Source organism: Taurulus bubalis (genome assembly GCF_910589615.1).
Source record: "Taurulus bubalis genome assembly, chromosome: 11".
Lineage (NCBI taxonomy): Eukaryota > Metazoa > Chordata > Actinopteri > Perciformes > Cottidae > Taurulus > Taurulus bubalis.
Genome location: NC_136599.1, coordinates 9,101,344 through 9,118,531, shown reverse-complemented (window position 1 = coordinate 9,118,531; position 17,188 = coordinate 9,101,344). Strand labels below are relative to the sequence as shown.

General features: G+C 42.2%; 1 protein-coding gene across 1 annotated transcript; it reads left to right on the top strand.

Annotated features, from left to right (window-relative positions):
• Nucleotides 1-5,657: 5,657 nt before the first annotated feature.
• Nucleotides 5,658-16,439, top strand: nckap5l (NCK-associated protein 5-like; the record flags this gene model as incomplete). Its single annotated transcript, XM_079226798.1, has 11 exons — nucleotides 5,658-5,798; nucleotides 6,538-6,606; nucleotides 6,701-6,739; nucleotides 6,832-6,951; nucleotides 7,982-8,074; nucleotides 8,328-11,239; nucleotides 12,030-12,159; nucleotides 13,065-13,137; nucleotides 13,691-13,969; nucleotides 14,487-14,638; nucleotides 15,561-16,439. 11 exons carry the CDS (start codon nucleotides 5,658-5,660, stop codon nucleotides 15,819-15,821), a joined length of 4,269 nt encoding a protein of 1,422 aa, XP_079082924.1. The 3' UTR covers nucleotides 15,822-16,439.
• Between the last annotated feature and the right edge of the window lie 749 nt (nucleotides 16,440-17,188).

Sequence of the window (17,188 nt, the reverse complement as noted above, 5' to 3'; positions counted from 1 at the left end):
CAGAGGCGAACACACGATCCTCCTCCGTGTTGTTCGGTGATCGGACCTTCAAGCTGCGAGCGCTAAGCCTCGTTGCTCTTTGTTTACACTTGGCAATGTCGCGTTTAGTGGCTGGATGCTTTTGAGAGGGCTGGATTTTTAGGAACAAAGGAAAAAGCTCGCTGCTGACGTTGGCTTTCATTCTTCTCTGTTCTTATATTTGTCTTCCTCTTTTGTGCTTTTCCTTTCTATTACAGCAGTGTTTCTTTTATTTGCTGTTTATAAGTTTTCACTTTTATGGCTCGATCAATGCAGATGCTCTTTAGCACTGTTTGTTACTTCCCCTGTGGAGGCGTCCCATCAGGGATGCAACTAATCATTAGTTGTATTATCTACTAAACTAATTGTTTGGTCTATAAAACAGAAAACACTGAAAAATTGTTCCACTTTCCCAAAGATAACGTACCAAACAGTGCCAAACTCCTATTATATTCTTCAGTGTACATGTATCACAAAGGAAAGGCATTTAATTGTCACATTTGAGAAGCTGGAATTTTCAGACTTTTCAGTAATTTTTTCAGACTTTTCAAAGTTCCCTTCAGAGTAAGAAGCAGTTTCACAGTCAGAGGGAAACATTGTAATGTTTACTGCACTACATTTATCTGCAAAAGAATGAGTAATAATACTCTATTTATATAACAGTAACAGGAGTCATTTTCCTGATTGAACTTGCATGCTTTTACTTTTTACTTTCACCGTGTGGTATTAGTACTTTTACTCCAGTGAAAGCCCTGAATACTTGCTCCACAGGGCAGCATCATTAGCTCTCTCTGCATTCCCCTCGTGGCTTCTCTCTGACAGCACCAGCGGCTGTAAGTCTGCCAGCAGAGCTCTGTGGAAGGAGCTCCCTGACACTGCAGCTCCCACTGGGACACATTGAGCCTCTCCTCTGCCCGTCAATGAGCCTCTGTGTGTCACTGTCACTGGTTCCCAGTCCACCACCATGATGACAATGCTGCCGTTCACAAAGCAGCTGGCCGCTTTCTCCCTCTCTCTGCTTTGCCAGAGGATTTAACATCAGATGTACATTTTTTTTAAGTGCTGTATCTGAGATTAAAAAAAGGGTATTAAGGCAAGATATGAAAGAAACACTAAACAATATAAAAAGCAAAGTATTTACAAGTTAGAGCTGCAACGTGCTGCAAAAGTCATTTGCACCATTTGCATTGCTTGGCGAGAAGATACAGAAGCAGATCTAAAGTTTTCTGGGAGTTAGTTCCGTATTTGTGCTGCATAAAAATGTAATTGATCAAACAGAAAATTAGTTGGCATCTATTTTGATCATCAAATTCATTTTTCAAGAAAAACCTTGATAATTCTGGTTGCAGTTTCTCCAAAAGGAGGATTTGTTGAATTTTATTCTTTTTTTTTTGTACTTCTTGTTGGGCAAAGCAAGACATCTGAAGACATCACCATGTACTAAACTAACTAGGAAAACCTGGACTACAGACTAAATGATCAATCAAAGTGTAAATTGGCAGATCAATCAATAATTAAAATAATTGCTAGTTGCAGTATTTCTTTCATAAAAAATACTTTTACCATCCCGGAAGCCTTTGCAAAGATTTGAGCTAAAGAGTGATCGTATGATTAATAATGACTAAAGGCCTCCATGTTGTTTCATCAGTTGATCTGCTCTTTGATCAGATATCAGGTCTGAGATCCAGCACTTGTTTTAGGCCCGTTGCATTCTGGATAAAAGAGATGCTTCTTTCTGGTGGCATTTTCAGTGAGGCTTGTGACGTTGACTCTGCACATCAAAAAGAAACCGCAGCAGCAGAACCACATTTTCATGTTTATATTTAGCTGCACTTCTGTTTGTCTTTTTCTCCACGCTGTAATTTCCATGTGGATGTTCGCACAGGGAGATGAGTGCTTGTATGTCGGCCCTGCTGCCCCAAGCTTTAATGTGCATTAGGTGGAGAGAAAAGCTGGTATTTATAACCATTCGGTATCCAAGGTCAAACGGACAGCTATTATCTGCTTCCGCTCTTAGATGCGCTGCATTGATCAGCCCTCCATTATACGTGTAGATTTGGCCGCGTTCGGTCAATCGCAGCTCAATAAGCTCCTCTACGCTTTGGATGGTGCTGCTTAGGTTTGTCAGTCAGGCTTCACGATCCACAGTGACGTTCGATAATCTTCCTGTAAACGCTTTGCAAAGAGCTCCAGTTACATGAGGCCCAGCAGGTCTCCACTGATCTCTTATGAAACTGTCAAACGTCTCCCAGTAGTGAGTTTTATACTCCGTGTGTTTGATACTGGTGCCAACGAGGCGACGCATTGGGGCTGCAACTAACAATTAACAAGTATTATTTTCTCAATTTACCTATTTAGTCTATAAAACATTTAAAAAAAATTAAAATGCCCAATATGATGTCTTCAAATGTCTTGCTTTGTCAGACTATCAACGTACAGCCCAAATATATTCAGTGTACTATAATAATGACATGGAATGAAATAATGTAAGAAGCAGAAACATTAAATGATTAATAGATTACATTATTAAATGGCAGTTAATTTTCTGTGGATCGTTGCAGCTCTACTTCATACTGTGTACTATACAAATGCTTTTCTACAAATGCTTTTTTTCCAATTTGAAATAACAGCAGTTTTATCCTTTATTGTGAAGAAATCACATGAAAAGGCCAAAACAATGTGTTAGTCTGTTTCTCAATACTTTCCAGTTTCACCACACTGGTTCTCACCCCTAAGACCATTCATTCCCGCTGAAGACATAAATCTTTTAAGCGGCTATAATCAATTATTTTATACTAATAATGGATCACCTGACTACTTGTATGGGAATAGAGTCACTTATAGCGACGCAACCGCGGAGAATTATTAACCGACTCTGCAGTCCACTCGACAGACTTTACAGAGCTTTTTAGCGTGATTCAGCTCATGGATTTGGTTTTCATGGCAGCGACTTGTTTTGCTTCACCCTCAGTGCTCTGATTACATACCCGCTCAGCAGCAAACAGCAGACACACACAACTATAACTAGATGGCGAACATATGGGTGCATTTAACTGTGTGGTTCACTGATATGTTTTTATATACTGTATATAATGGAGCTCCAGGGCACAGATTAATATTATTTATCAGGCTTTGGATGCACAGACGATACTTGTTCGGAAGATCATTCTTTGTTGGTTTTGGTCTTAAATCATGAGATTTAATGATGATATAAAATAGGCTCTAGGATATCATTTAAGATGTGTGATAAAATAATAAGTAACAGAGTCTGATAACCAAGTATTTAGGTGCTTTGAGAGCTAAAGACACATTTTTGTTGTTTTGCCCGCTCAAAATTTGAAGCTTTCTGTGTACATTTACACGGACGTGGTGGTTTGTTTGTGTGTCACCTGTAAACTGTGCCAGTTCCTGATTGGCCTCCAGCCACAGAATTAGGCTCGTCTCATCCGCTCTAATGACTCTTTAAGATGTGATGGTAGGATCTGGGTCCATGTCGACACACCTATTTCCCCTCTGACAACATGCACACGCACACACACACCTACACACACACACACCTGGAGCCATGCCTACTAGACTGGTCCTCAGCCATATGCCCTGCAGGGTAGCGTGCTCACAGACTCGGGCAGCCTGTGCAGCTCAGCGTGGTTTCTGCAGGTTGAGCTGGTGAACCCGTTGAAGCTTTAGAGGAATATGGACGCCGTTCTCTTCGCCACAGTCCATGTTATCTGAAACGATGCAGGATGGATGGATTAATGTGCTCAGTAATCCTAAATATACTGTAGGTATGACGTCTTAGCCCTGTAGATTTGTCCGTGCCAGAACTCTAAAGCAGTGTTGAAGTGAAATGTTGCGACTCTCAGATAAACAGAATATTGTAACGGTGGTAATAATGTTACCGTCGGTGTTGGAGATGAGAGCTGTGTCTGATGTGAAGCAGACCTCTGCTCAGTTAAGCGCTGTTTGTTTTGCTTTGAGAAACCGAACGAATGGGTTTCAGTGCAAAAGGACATATCAGATAAATAGATGCAGTCAGGTTGGGCTGAAATGATTACTATCTATTTTGGATTAATCATTTCAGTAATATATGATGCATGTTCGCTGTTTCCATGTTCTGAAATGAGGATTTGCTGCATTTCTCTGTTTTAGATTAGATACAATGTTATTATATTTTATTATTTACTAGAGACAACAAAATGACGTTATCTAAAATGAAGAAAACAGTAGTGCAGAGGAATAAACAGTCAATATGGTTATGCTACGAGACATGCAGTAACATCAATATCTAAATATGAATACCCTCTGCTTTTACAGTTGTATTTACATTTATATATTTTCTTCAATAGGTGTCCTCCTTCCTGTCGTGCCTCCAACATCTAAAAGAGAGGAGCCCTGAATAGATTATAATGTTGATACATTCATTATTACTGTGAGCTCAGCAATTATCTTTACAAGGCGCAGTGAGTGCTTGGTGGACTTATTTTGCCCTGTGTTTCCCCCCACAGGCTGCATTAAGGCTGCCCTATGTGATTAGGTTGTTGGGAGTGGAAGACACAGCTATGGGCTAAAAAAAAGAGTTTGCATTTCCAATTGTTTTTGTTGGATTACCATTATTATGAAAAGCACAATAACCTATTTCAGTCACAGTTGGGGAAAGTGATTTAAATATATTTATTATGATAAAGTATAATACATAGCATATATAATGTAGGCTGTTGTTGACTGGATTTTTTTCTGTAAAGCAAGACAGTTATTTATGATGAGACTGAATTTATCTTTTTAACATGTATCTTTATCTTTATTCATGCGTAAAACTTTGATGTGGAGTTACCGCTTTCTGATGATTTATTTAGTTTTTCCACAGACTTAAGGGGCAGTAGTGGTATTTTTGGAGAATAGAAAAGAGTGCTGCTACATTCATCATAATGTGGTGTGCTTTAGATCAAGAATTATTATATAAATGATAATAAACAAAAGTACTAAGCCCCTGACTTCATCATGTCCCCCCACCTCTGAAACCTAATCCACGTCCTTGCAGGTGTTGATGCACAGATTTTTCTTCTCCTGAATGATTCTGACACCTCATCTCAGGGTATCTCCAGACACTGAGTACTATCGATCCGATGCTGGTACAAATTTAAAATCTGTATACTCTACTGCTCTGAGCTCATTCAATTATTTTATGTGAGGTAACATGAGAGCGGGGGTTGCTGAACTGAGTCAGCGGCTTGTATGTAACATATCATTACTATGATATTGACAAAGTATTTAATGTGCTGCGTATCACAGTAGGAGCAGGATAGCAGCTTGTGACAGGTCAGCTGTGAGGTATCATACCAACATTTAACTATCTCCAAATCTGTTCCTAAATACTGTCAGACTCAGATCTGATGTGGGATTTTAATAAAAGATAATCAGTTGTGCATACGAGAAGAACATTACATAGAAGCAATTGGAAGTCACAGGGTAGCACAAATAAATAAGATGTGCTGTAACTTCTAAGAAATGGAGGGCATTCTCATAACGCTGGTCACCGCCCAGAGCGGCTGGTGTTTTATTGACCAACGTTGTTTCCAGGAGAGAACATTTTATTGCGATAGAGATTGTGATGGTTGCAGTGTCACCTTGTGTGTTTACAGATGAGAACAATGTCTGATGAGACGGAACAGAGGATGTGTGATGAAGACTTTGGTTCGGACGAGGAAGGCGAGGAGGGAGACGTGGAGTCCTTTCTGGAGGACAACAGCAGCGAGCTCATGGACCGACTGAAGGAGCTGGAGGTGAGGAAACGATAAAAACACACATTAGATCACAATTATATTGATAATGAGCAAATTAAAAAAGGTAGTTAAAAGTGTGTCATGATGGTCAAAATCTGGAAAGTGCGTTAGTCAAAACTGCACTAAAGATAATGTGTGTGTGTGTGTGTGTGTGTGTGTGTACTTCTACAGCAATAGAATTAAAAAAACAACCATAGGAATAACAATATAAAGGGAAAATAATTATCCATACACATAAGAATACATAATATGTTGGATTCTATTACAGTGACCGTGGAAAAATAGTCTGTAAAAGGTGATTTTTTTATTATTTTTTTTTTGCTCGTTATAAGATGTTTTTAAAGGACGAGTTTGACATTTTTGTGAAATAAGCTTATTTGCTTTCTTGCTGCGACAATGACAACTCTCATGTTTGTATCTTAGCTTAGCATGAAGGCAAGAAACGGGGAGAAATGGCTAGCCTGGTTCTGTGCAAAGGCAACTCAATCCACCGACCAGCACCTCGAGAAAGAAGCTCACAAATAAACACGTTGTTTCAACTATACAAAGTGTAAAAACCACAATTTGCCATTTTACTTGACTGGGACCAGTTTGTCTACATCTAATTGTTTTATATAAGAAGTAACTCTGTTCACGTCTGACAAACGTTTCACTGTTGTTTACATACATCCATGTGTAGGGCACAATAAATAACATAACTATCGAACTGTTTGTGTTTAATTGTTGTTTTATCTCATAGGCAGAAAACTCTGCTCTGATGTTGGCGAATGAAAGTCAGAGAGAAGCTTATGAGCGATGCTTGGATGAGGTTAGTTCATGTTGCAGAATATAACATAAAAACTATGAATATAGTATCAGCTAAGTCGTTCTGTGTAAAATGTGATGTTCTCTGATGTCATCAGGTGGCCAACCACGTGGTCCAAGCTCTGCTGAATCAAAAGGTAACAAAAAGCTACATTTCTGCCTCCGTGTTTTGATTTTAAGCATCTGTCGCGTCACCAGTCGTCTCACTGCTCTGTGTGTCTCTGAACAGGATCTGAGAGAGGAGTGCATCAAGCTGAAGATGTTGGTGTTTGACCTGGAGAGACAAAACAGATCGCTTTGTGAGCTCTTTCAGCAGAAGCTGCCCAACCACCCCACGGCTCACTACCAGGTAAATCAACTGTAGTGATTCATAGATGACTGTGTATCGTATGAACGCTGAATTTCTTCCACTGAAGGCTGGCGGACTACTACTGCATGTGTGAATCAAGTTAAGAAGCCTTTTGCGTCTGCAGAAGGAACTCTGTGAAGCTGCATACATGTCCTGGAGTGATGTCCCTTGGATCACTGGTGTTTCGGACAGAAGACTATATCTTTGAAAATGTTAAAAAGTCTCTGGGTGTGGAATTAGAAGGAAGTGACCTTACCAGAACTCTTTAGGCCACTGCTAATCTCCGCTTCATGCTAGCAGCTTGAGGTTACATTAGCCGCTACTAGCATAACACACCCAGACCTCCTGTTAAACTGTCGGTGGTCACGTTGCATTGTGGGTAATGTAGGTGCCATGTCGAGGCAGGACAATGTGTTAAATGTAAGTGGGTCTGGTTCTGCTGAATATATTTTGATCCAGATTTTTAACTGCCAATGACGAGTCTGACAATGTTGTTGGAGTGCATCGATAAATCTGTCTTTTGAGTAAAAAGTATTATCATCAAAATATACTTAAAGTTTTAAAAGTAAGAGTGCTTATAATACAGAATGCCCCGATATAGTGGAACAATATTATGTATATATGTTTGTATTAGTTGGTAGTATAAATGTTGTAGCAAAGTGGAGCTCATTTAAAGTAATTAAACTGCTAGTTTAATCTAAAAAATAAAAAACGTACTATATTTTCCTTTTTAAAATGTATAAAGTAGAGGAAAAGGGAAGTACCCCACACATTCCCTGAAGCACAGTACTTGAGTAAATGAATACAATGCACAGCTCTGATTCTCAAAGACCAAGGGAGCTGCTCCTTAGTCACCTCAGCCTCATTCCTTCAGACGCTGCTGAGCCAGTAATGGTTCTCAGGCTTTTCACTTCTGCGCTATATTGTTCCAACAGATGCCAGGACAATATAGCTACTAGTTGTCTTTGTATACAATAAGCTGTAGTGTATACAGTGTCATCATAATTGCCTCATGAATCTCCCATTACAGGTCCAGGCGGGACCCCTCCCAGACTACAATGCACAGCTGCACAATGACTCTGCCAAACAGGTGGAGCCTGCACAGACTGAAGCACAAGCCAAGGTGATTATTCTAAAGCCTTTTCCAAACATTAGGAGTGAAACAACAGGATTATAAAAAAAAGCCTCCTAGTGAGACCTGTGTGTGACGTTATAACATGCTCTGACATTTGCTTTGTTTTCAATTATTGTGCTTTAAAAAGCTGATCTGCCCTGCACTCATTTCCTGGACGCGAATACTCTAAAGGTCTCGATGAAGTACATTGTTTGGCCTCGCATTGAATTGTTTGCTGATGGAGATCTATTTCTGTCCAAAGGGAAATGGCTACCGCACACAGCATGCCTCCCCTGGCCCCCGTGGCCCTGCCACCTCCATGGAGGCCCTGTCTCCCTTCTTCAAGAAGAAAGCACACATCCTGGAGGTACTTCGCAAGATGGAGGAGACGGACCCTCTGAAATTCCACCCGTCCACTGCAAGCATGTCTTTCTGCGACTACAGCCAGGTGCTCATGTCCACAGAGGCTGTTTTGGCCACTGCGGACCCCGTTCCACTACCCTGCAATTCCCACCACACACACTGCCACTACTCCTGCTCTGACACTGACTCAAACCAGCGTGTCAACGGCGACGGGGCAGCGAAGTGTGAGGGAGGGAACACCTGCTGTTTACACTGCAAGAGGAGCCCAGACAGTCCACCAAAGCCATGCAACCATGTCTGTAGTCCCTCAAAAGCCAACTCGGCCACTCAGAGCCATGTACTTCCTGCAGCTGCTACAAGTGAATGTCACAGTAAGAACCGAACGGCGGAGTCTGTTCCCCCGTCCAAACAATGCACCAAGAATGAAGTCCACCAGCAACCAGCCGGCGCCACCGCCCACTCCTTAGTCACAGACACAGACGATCAGAGTCTGGAGTTGATGGAGGTGGAGCAAGAGCAGGATAGCTCTGAGAGTTGTCTAAACGATAGTGTCCCTGAAGAGCTCACTGGTTTCTGTCCCACCTCCTACCTGCCCAGTTCTGTGAATGAGAGCGCTCAGATCTCCCACGGTGACATGGAGACGAGCGATGCCGTTCACAACGGCGTCGAGACTGCCATGCCGAATGAGCCCTCGGACGTCCCTGAGAGCGACTGCACAGATCAGGAGGCTTATTCCGTGAGAGCCAGTGCCTCCGTCAGCCCGAGCACGTCGTGCCTCAGCGACGTCAAAACCGCCGCCATCAACTCGCCGTCCAAGCTGCTCAAGTTCTTGAAGATTCCATCGATAGGGGAGAAGTCTCAACCGTCAACCCCTGCTGTCCGTCTGAGCCCACAACTCACCCGCAGCTCCAGGATCCCCTGTCGCACCAACAACTACGAGGTGTACCACTCGCCCGTTCCCACACGCAAAGCCACGACCACAGAGCGGTGCAGGCAGCCCCCTCAACCACCCACCAGGTCCGAGTCCTACCCCGCCACGCACTCGGCGCCAACCTCACCTCCTCAGTCTGAAGATGTCTCCCCCCCACCCGCTCAGGATATAAGCTACAGCAGCCTCTCTGCCCCTAAAGCCAGTGCTGCTTCAAAGATGGGAGCTCCCTCCTCCGCATCCTCCTCCTCACCCAAAGTATCTCAGATGGTCCCTCATTATGAAAATGTCTGTGTTATGTCTACCAACTCCAGAGAGGAGGAGCCAACCCAGGGGCTTGAAAAAAGAACCACACTTCCGTCCCAAACCAAGTCGAACGGGGGTGAGAGGAAGCTTGTTAAATCATTACCAGAAAGTGTCCTCAACCCTCCTCCTCCTCAAAGAAAGCAGTCGTCCTCGTCCACGTCAGAATCCACATCCGATGAAGAAACGGATTCAGACAGCCCAGTGTGGGTTAACAACCACAACCTGCCTCACACATCCGGCATCAGCAAGGTCGCGCAGGTTAGAGCCAACTTCTCGCAAACCAGAGAGAAACAGGAAGCAGATGTGAGGGAGATCACTGTGCAGAGCTCTGCGGTTGCCCAGCAGCAGCCGCCGCCGCCGCCGCCTCCAGTCAGGAGGAGCGACTCCTCTTCCATCCCCAAGAGGCCTGCGGCCGGGGCGACGAGACCCCCGGCTGATTCCAGTCACCACGCTTTCAAAGACAGGCTAGCTGCGCTTGGAAAGCTGAGGAGCTCTGAGGATTTACAAGTCAGTCTCAGGCCGGTCGACACGGTGAATGAGGACACCTTTGGAGAAGAAAGGAGCAAGGAGCCCATGGAGCTCCAAAAGGAGGAGCAGAGACATTTGAAATACACAGACTGTTTGGATGGTAAACCCAGAGTTGGTAGTGGTGGGTTGAAGTACCCGGGTTCATCTCAGCTGTATGAACAGGCTGTAAAATCTTCTGGTTCAGTTGTGGTTAAACAAGAACTGTGCGTGAGCAAGACAGAAGGCTCCAAGAGTAAAATTGGTCTGCCGTCCCCCAACACAGACGCTCCGCAGGTATTACGCAACAACATCAAGTGTCCAGGCTCCCTGAATCTGGCCTATAACCTTAAACCAGTTGTTGGTCCTCACAGTAGCAGCAGCCCCAACAGAATTCCCCCAAAGTCTCCGTCCAAACCTTGCCAGGTCACGTCCGTCCACAGAGGGGGGAAACCCGCAGAGGCCCCGCGTTACTCGTCCAAATCCGAGGAGAGAACCAAGATCAGCGGCAAAGGGAAAAAGAATCCCATGTTCGGAGACAGCCTGCCACCGCCTCCCCCGAGACCTCCGATGTCCGAGACGGAGAAGCCGTTGCCGCCAGTTCCCAGCCCGCAATCCGCCATCGAGCAGAAGGTGATGAAGGGCATTGAGGAGAACATGCTGAAGCTCCAGGAGCAAGACAGAGGATGGCAGGCCCCCGAGGTCAAGCAGAAAGCGTCCAACGGCATCGCCAGCTGGTTCGGCCTGAAGAAGAGCAAGCTGCCGGCGCTCAGCCGCAAGACGGACGCGACCAAAGGAAAGGACGAGAAGAAGGAGTGGAAGATCAACATCCCCTCGGTGGGCAGGGACTCTGTGAAAATGGCCAGCAGGACTGGAGTGGAAGGCCTGAACATCTCGTCGCTGATGGAGAAGGCAGAGGGGCTGAGGAGGGCGCTGGAGGAGGAGAGGGCGTACGTGGAGAGGTCAGGGAGAGGTCACTCCTGTGAGGTGGTGATGGACCCGGCTCAGGGACAGCTGGCTGTCATGTACAGGGGAGCCCGCTCTGACAACTTCATGCAACAGCTGTTGAACAGGTGAGGGCTCAGCAAGGCCAAGTGGATTGGAAGGCTGCTTAATAACACATGGTAGTTTAAATGAAAGGAATAGTTTAACATTTTGGGGAAAAGGCTCATCTGGCATATCGTTTAACCTTCTAAGTAATGAGTAAGTGGTTTCAGCTCCTCAAAATCAAATCCACTGGAGTTTTTTGTTCTTCTCGGCTTTAAAGTGAATAAGTATATTTCCCAAAATTGCAAACAATTCTTTTTTTTTATTCTTTTCAAAATCATGTGATTTGTTTTTGAGTAAGTTAAACATAAATATATAATGCATGAACATTTTAAGTAACAAAAAACTAAAAAACTGTCAAGAAAGATACAAAACAATTGGACTCCCAACGAATCAAATGAGGAGAATAAAATTAACGTATCTATAGACCAGTGGTTCTCAACCATTTTTTTTTTTTTTGTGATTTTTGGTTGGGGGGAAAAAAGAAGAAAGCGCTGTGCAATCAGTGTCTGATTTAATATAGAATATATCAAATTCAGTTTATGAACTTACACTTATATTTTATTTTTAAAAGGATTTTTGAATGGATGCTAATTTTAAATATATTTTAAAAAACATATTACATACCCCCTGGAGCGCCTTCACGTTCTCCCAGGGGTACACGTGCACGAGTTGAGGTTGTCATTACATCAATGAGCCTGTTCAAATAGTTGGTATTGCAAACTATCATTTTCAATTGTAGAATGCTCACACTAACTTCTTTGTGGTAAAGCTTGGACAACTTAACTCAACGTAACTTGTGTTTGATAACTACAGAGTGGACGGGAAAGACGTGATCAGCGTGCCTCAGCGCCGGCTCTCGTTCGACTGTAAGTCCTCCAAGCCGGTGTTTTGTCAGCAGGGCGACATCATCAGTCACACCACCAGTCGGGACGATATGGAGAAGGTACTTTGTTAGTTGCACTTAAAAATTTTTATCTCTGTAGTCAGACACAAACTGACACAATGTTTACATTTACAGTAGTAATAAAACAAACTGACGAGGAGGAAGACACGACTCACTTTCAATTAATGCATCAAGCTCTCAGGTTTCAGTCGTGCATCACTCATTCAGTACAGTACATTTACTCAAGTACTGTAATTAAGTACAAACTCTAGGTACTTAATTAATTAATATTCCACAGCATATCAGACAAATGTAGTGGAGGGAAAAGGACAATATTTGTCTCCGTCTCTATCAGGTTGCAATTTTGCATTCCCTTCCTGTCCAATGTCCAAACCATAATGTGTTGAGTTTGAATGTTTCTGATAAACTGAAGGATGACATTTTCCTTTTATAGGTTGAGAAAATCCTGCTTCAAAGCTAAACAAACTAATAAAAGTCCCTGTTGGATCAGCTGGAAACTCCATTGTCACAAAGGCTCTTTTGCTGAGCTCAAAGAAAGTTGACTTTTTAGAGATGCATGGTTCATACACAGGATGCAAAGTATGTTCCGACTTTGGTATTTGTACTTTTACTTAAAGTTACTACAAGGAACTTTATTTTGTGAAGATTTTGGCGTTTTTTCTAGTGAACCTGCATAAATTCATCATTCAATTATGTAGGTCATATTGAGATGTCAGTATTAAATGGAGATAGTTTTTATAACCAGTTAAAAGTTCCTCACAGTAACTTTAAGTAAAGGATCTGAATACCTCTTCTACTCCTGATGAAATTTGTTCAACAGCGTATAATCTTTGACATCTAAACTTGGGTTCTCGTACTGTTGGACTAGTTTCCTGCATTCTGATGTGAAGAGCCGACTGATGGAGCATTCACTCCATCTGCTGCTTTGTTGCTCTTTCATGCAGGGATCAGACAGAATTGGCAAGATCACATCAGATGAAAATCTTGCAGATTCCGTTCACTCTCAACACTTTGCAGGTAAGAGTGTCTGTCAGACCTTTATCTGAGCAAAGAAATATCACATTTTTGATATGTTTGATTACGAGCGTTAAGACCTTGTTAAAGATCAATCAGACTGTAGAACTAGTCCTTTACCGCACTTACACACGTTTATTAATATGCACATAGTGTGAACCCACAAGACGGACCGATTTCGAAAAATCTTTAGTCTCTTTTAAGGACTTTAATCTGTAAAGTATTATCACACTGTGGTATTTTAACTTATACTAACATATCTGTGTTTCTGCCAATAATACAAATTTGCAACAATCTATACGTTTTTTTTAATTAAACATAATTTGCACAGTGGGGGACAATAAATTGGTTCATACCTTAACTAGCATAAAGGTAAATAAACGAGGCCCTGGTGGAATATCGCCTCAGAGCTTCAGTCAACAATCAAATACATTATGGGGTATTCATTAACATACACATGTATCTCTTCATTCCTATGTGTATGAATTGGTTTCCTAAATTATGTGATTTTGTTTATAAATTGAAGTCAGTCACTGAATTTGTCCGTTCTCGTCAGGTTCCGGTGCGTCCACGTACACCCTGGACAGCGGCATCGGTACGTTCCCCCTGCCCGACTGCAGCAGCGGCGCAGCAGGGCGGAGCCTGTCCAAGACCAGGGCCGGGGCCGAGCGCCATTCTTCGGGCTCCCCGGGGAGGGCCGGCCGCCGGGCCCGCACCTTAGACAGAGAGCCGACGTCACAGGAGGAGTGCTACGTGCCTCACAAACAGCTGATTCCTACCATTCAGTATGGCTCCGTGATGGAGGGAAGAAGCTCCGCCGGCGTCATCCGTGAAGGTGCCGTGAAACTGTCCCACTTATTCATAATACCAGAACATTCAAGGCATTGTTAGATGGCACTTAGTCCTTTTTATATAGCCTCCAAACAGGCTTTTGTACGCTTGTTACATATTGTAGTAATTTGATGTTGTCTGCAAACTCGTACTGCACTCAAATAGACAGATAGCAGTGATTCTGTACCAAGAAGTGTTGGTCATCTAACGGGGAAATATTCTGATACATTTGTCAACATTTGATTCATAAGGTTGAGCTACTTCCCATACAGTAGCTCAGACTGATTACTACAGTACTAACGCACTGAAAATGAAATGATACCAACATTCTACAGTCGTGCTGTGAGGTTGTAAAGAACACAGACATTACACTACAAACCAAAGTTAGTACAGATACATCATCTGGGGAACATGAATGACTGTACAAAATGTCATGGCAATTCATCCAGTAGTTGTTGAGATATCTAATAATGATGGGTGAAAACAAGATGAGATGTGTATTTAAAATACTGCATCCACAGACAAAGAGGCCCACGGAGCGAACATGTTCTCCCCTCGCTCGAAGACTTGGACCTTCCCCAACCTGAAGACACCAGCAGGACCTGCAGAGGTTTACCTGGCGGTGGAGGAGGAAGAGGAGGAGGCGGTGTCCTTTGGATCTCCATTCAGAGGGGTAGGAATGCTATTACTTTAATGACTTTATATACTATGTTATTTTAACTTTTTCATCAAGATATACTATTACTTTTTAAATTACTTCTTTTTTTTTTAGACATACTATACTATTGTTGTGACCTTTTTTGACATACTATACCATGCATTTTTTTTTACCTATCTTTCTTTTTTAATCATGCTATATTATTACTACTCTAGACTTTTTTTTCATCAAGTAACGTTTACATATTTTACGATAACGTTTACTCTTTTTATACTATGACTTCATAACTAGTTTGGAACTACTTAACTATATTTTTATGTTTTTAAAACATGCTACACACTAGGATTTTTTTAATTACATTTTTCCATCATACTATACTTTCATGTCTTTTTTAGACATTCTACTACGAATGCCTTTTTCTCAACATACTATGCAATTCATTTTTGACTGGTTTTAGATTTACTATGACTTTTGATGAGCTGTTTTCACATACCATATATTTACGATACAATTAGGTGAAATTCCCCAAATGAAATGCTTTAACAGGGAAAACATCTCAGCAAGCACAACAGAGGTTCCTTCTTCCAGGACGGACATGCATGCAGTAGATGTCGTGTATCTGTTGTTATTCTCGTTTTCTCCCCAAATTAATGTTTTTATTTGATTTCTTCTTATTGAAAAACCGTGCAGGAGCTTATCTGGGTCACTAACAGACTAAAAGTACTTGGCAGGCAGTAAAGTTGAGATACATTTTTAAATCTGCACTCACATCTTACATAATGTAAAAACACAGAACCACATTCTCCCTTTAGAAATTATTAATTAGCTGAGTATTAAAGATTCACAGTTGTAGGCTTTATGTAACCCACTTGAAGGCGTTGCATAAGACGAAAGACGTGACCTAAAATGTTGCTCGCCCCATTGTGCGTCCTTTTAGAGCATGAAGGCCGGCGGTCCCTCCTCCAGCAGGGTGGTCGACCCAGGCAGCTTGCCCGTCCCGGCCCAGTCGGGGATGATCCGCAGGGGGAAGACTCGGACTCCCAGTGTCCCCGAGATGAGCAGAGAGGCCGGGCTGGAGCTGCTCAGGGAGCGGCCGGAGGAAGCTCTCTCCCCGAGCCGCCCTCAGGTCCTGGAGACACCAGAGTCCCTCAGCGATTCTCTGTACGACAGTCTGTCGTCCTGCGGAAGCCAAGGATGATCCCGCCAAGGATCGACGCCACAGACAATGAGTCACGGGCCGCTTTGAACATGTCTTCTGGTGGCTGACGCACCGCCATCTTTTGAGGAAGATAAACTGCTCTGTTGTTCGCAAGAATATTATGGTGATGCTTTCTCATCAGCTGTTTCTCTGTTGCAACTGGAAAGAGATCAATAGACTTCTCCTCAGGATTTCCTATAAACATGAAGCCAAAAGCCACCCCAAAAATCATATAGGTTGTTCACCTTTTTCACAATCAGACTTCTGTGGACACTTTATTCATGTATAGAGGACTACAAAACGCATGGCTATGCTAATGATTAGCACAAAAGTTATCACTCCTGGTAGTTGTTCAGCAACTTGTCTTTTGTTTTTAATCATCTTGGTAGACAGATCGTTGTTCATCGAGAAAGAGCTGATCTGTATCAATACATCCATTCTGGACATCATTCCTTCACATGTATTGAAAAAAAACAACGAGCTCCTTAAACAAAAAAAAAAGAATGTTAATGTCTGTGATTCTTTATTGCTAAACTCATGCATCACGATTTTAAATGTATAAACGATTTTATTGAACATGTTGATATTGTTTTGCAGCCAATGAAGGTTGTCAGAAAATGTCCGTTTTAAATCATAATACATTTAAAAAGGTAATATATACCAGCAATAATAACATAGATAAGAGAAATGGCTACACTATTCAATGAATATGTATTTCTATTATTTATTTATTTTAAATGTACATCTTATTTTCTTTTTGTAATCTCAGTGAAATTGCAGTCTCTTCGCTTAGTAGATTATGTTCATATCTGGTATTTCAACATCTCCGTTGCTGTTCGTTCCCTAGCCAATAGAGGTCCTATGTACCTACTGCCGTTTTTCAACTTTCTAATTAAAATGTTTTGATTTATTTCTTTGTGTGAAGTAGTTATGTCAGCCGGTTCAACCAATAGACACACAATGAGTGGACAGGGCATTTAATTGAGTATTTTTCCTTTTGTTCCCCACCAATTTAGCAGAAACTGATATTGTATCATTTATTCGACACATTCCTCATCCATCAGAAACCTACATTACCCATAATGCAACTCACCCGGAGAGTTTTGCTGGCGATTCTGTTATGCTAGCGCTGTAAAAGTACAATATTTACCTCCTGAAAGTATACAGTATCATAAAATTAATATGCAAGTACCTCAAAACAGGACTTGAGTAAAAGTACTTAGTGATAAACTAAAGTGTACTTACTGATAAACAGACTTCTGATAAACAGAATTAAAAATGAGTAGAGTTCCCTCTTATACTATACTTAAATTTTAATACACTAAAAGTACTCTTACTTAAATGTAGAATATTCCATTTCTGCCAAT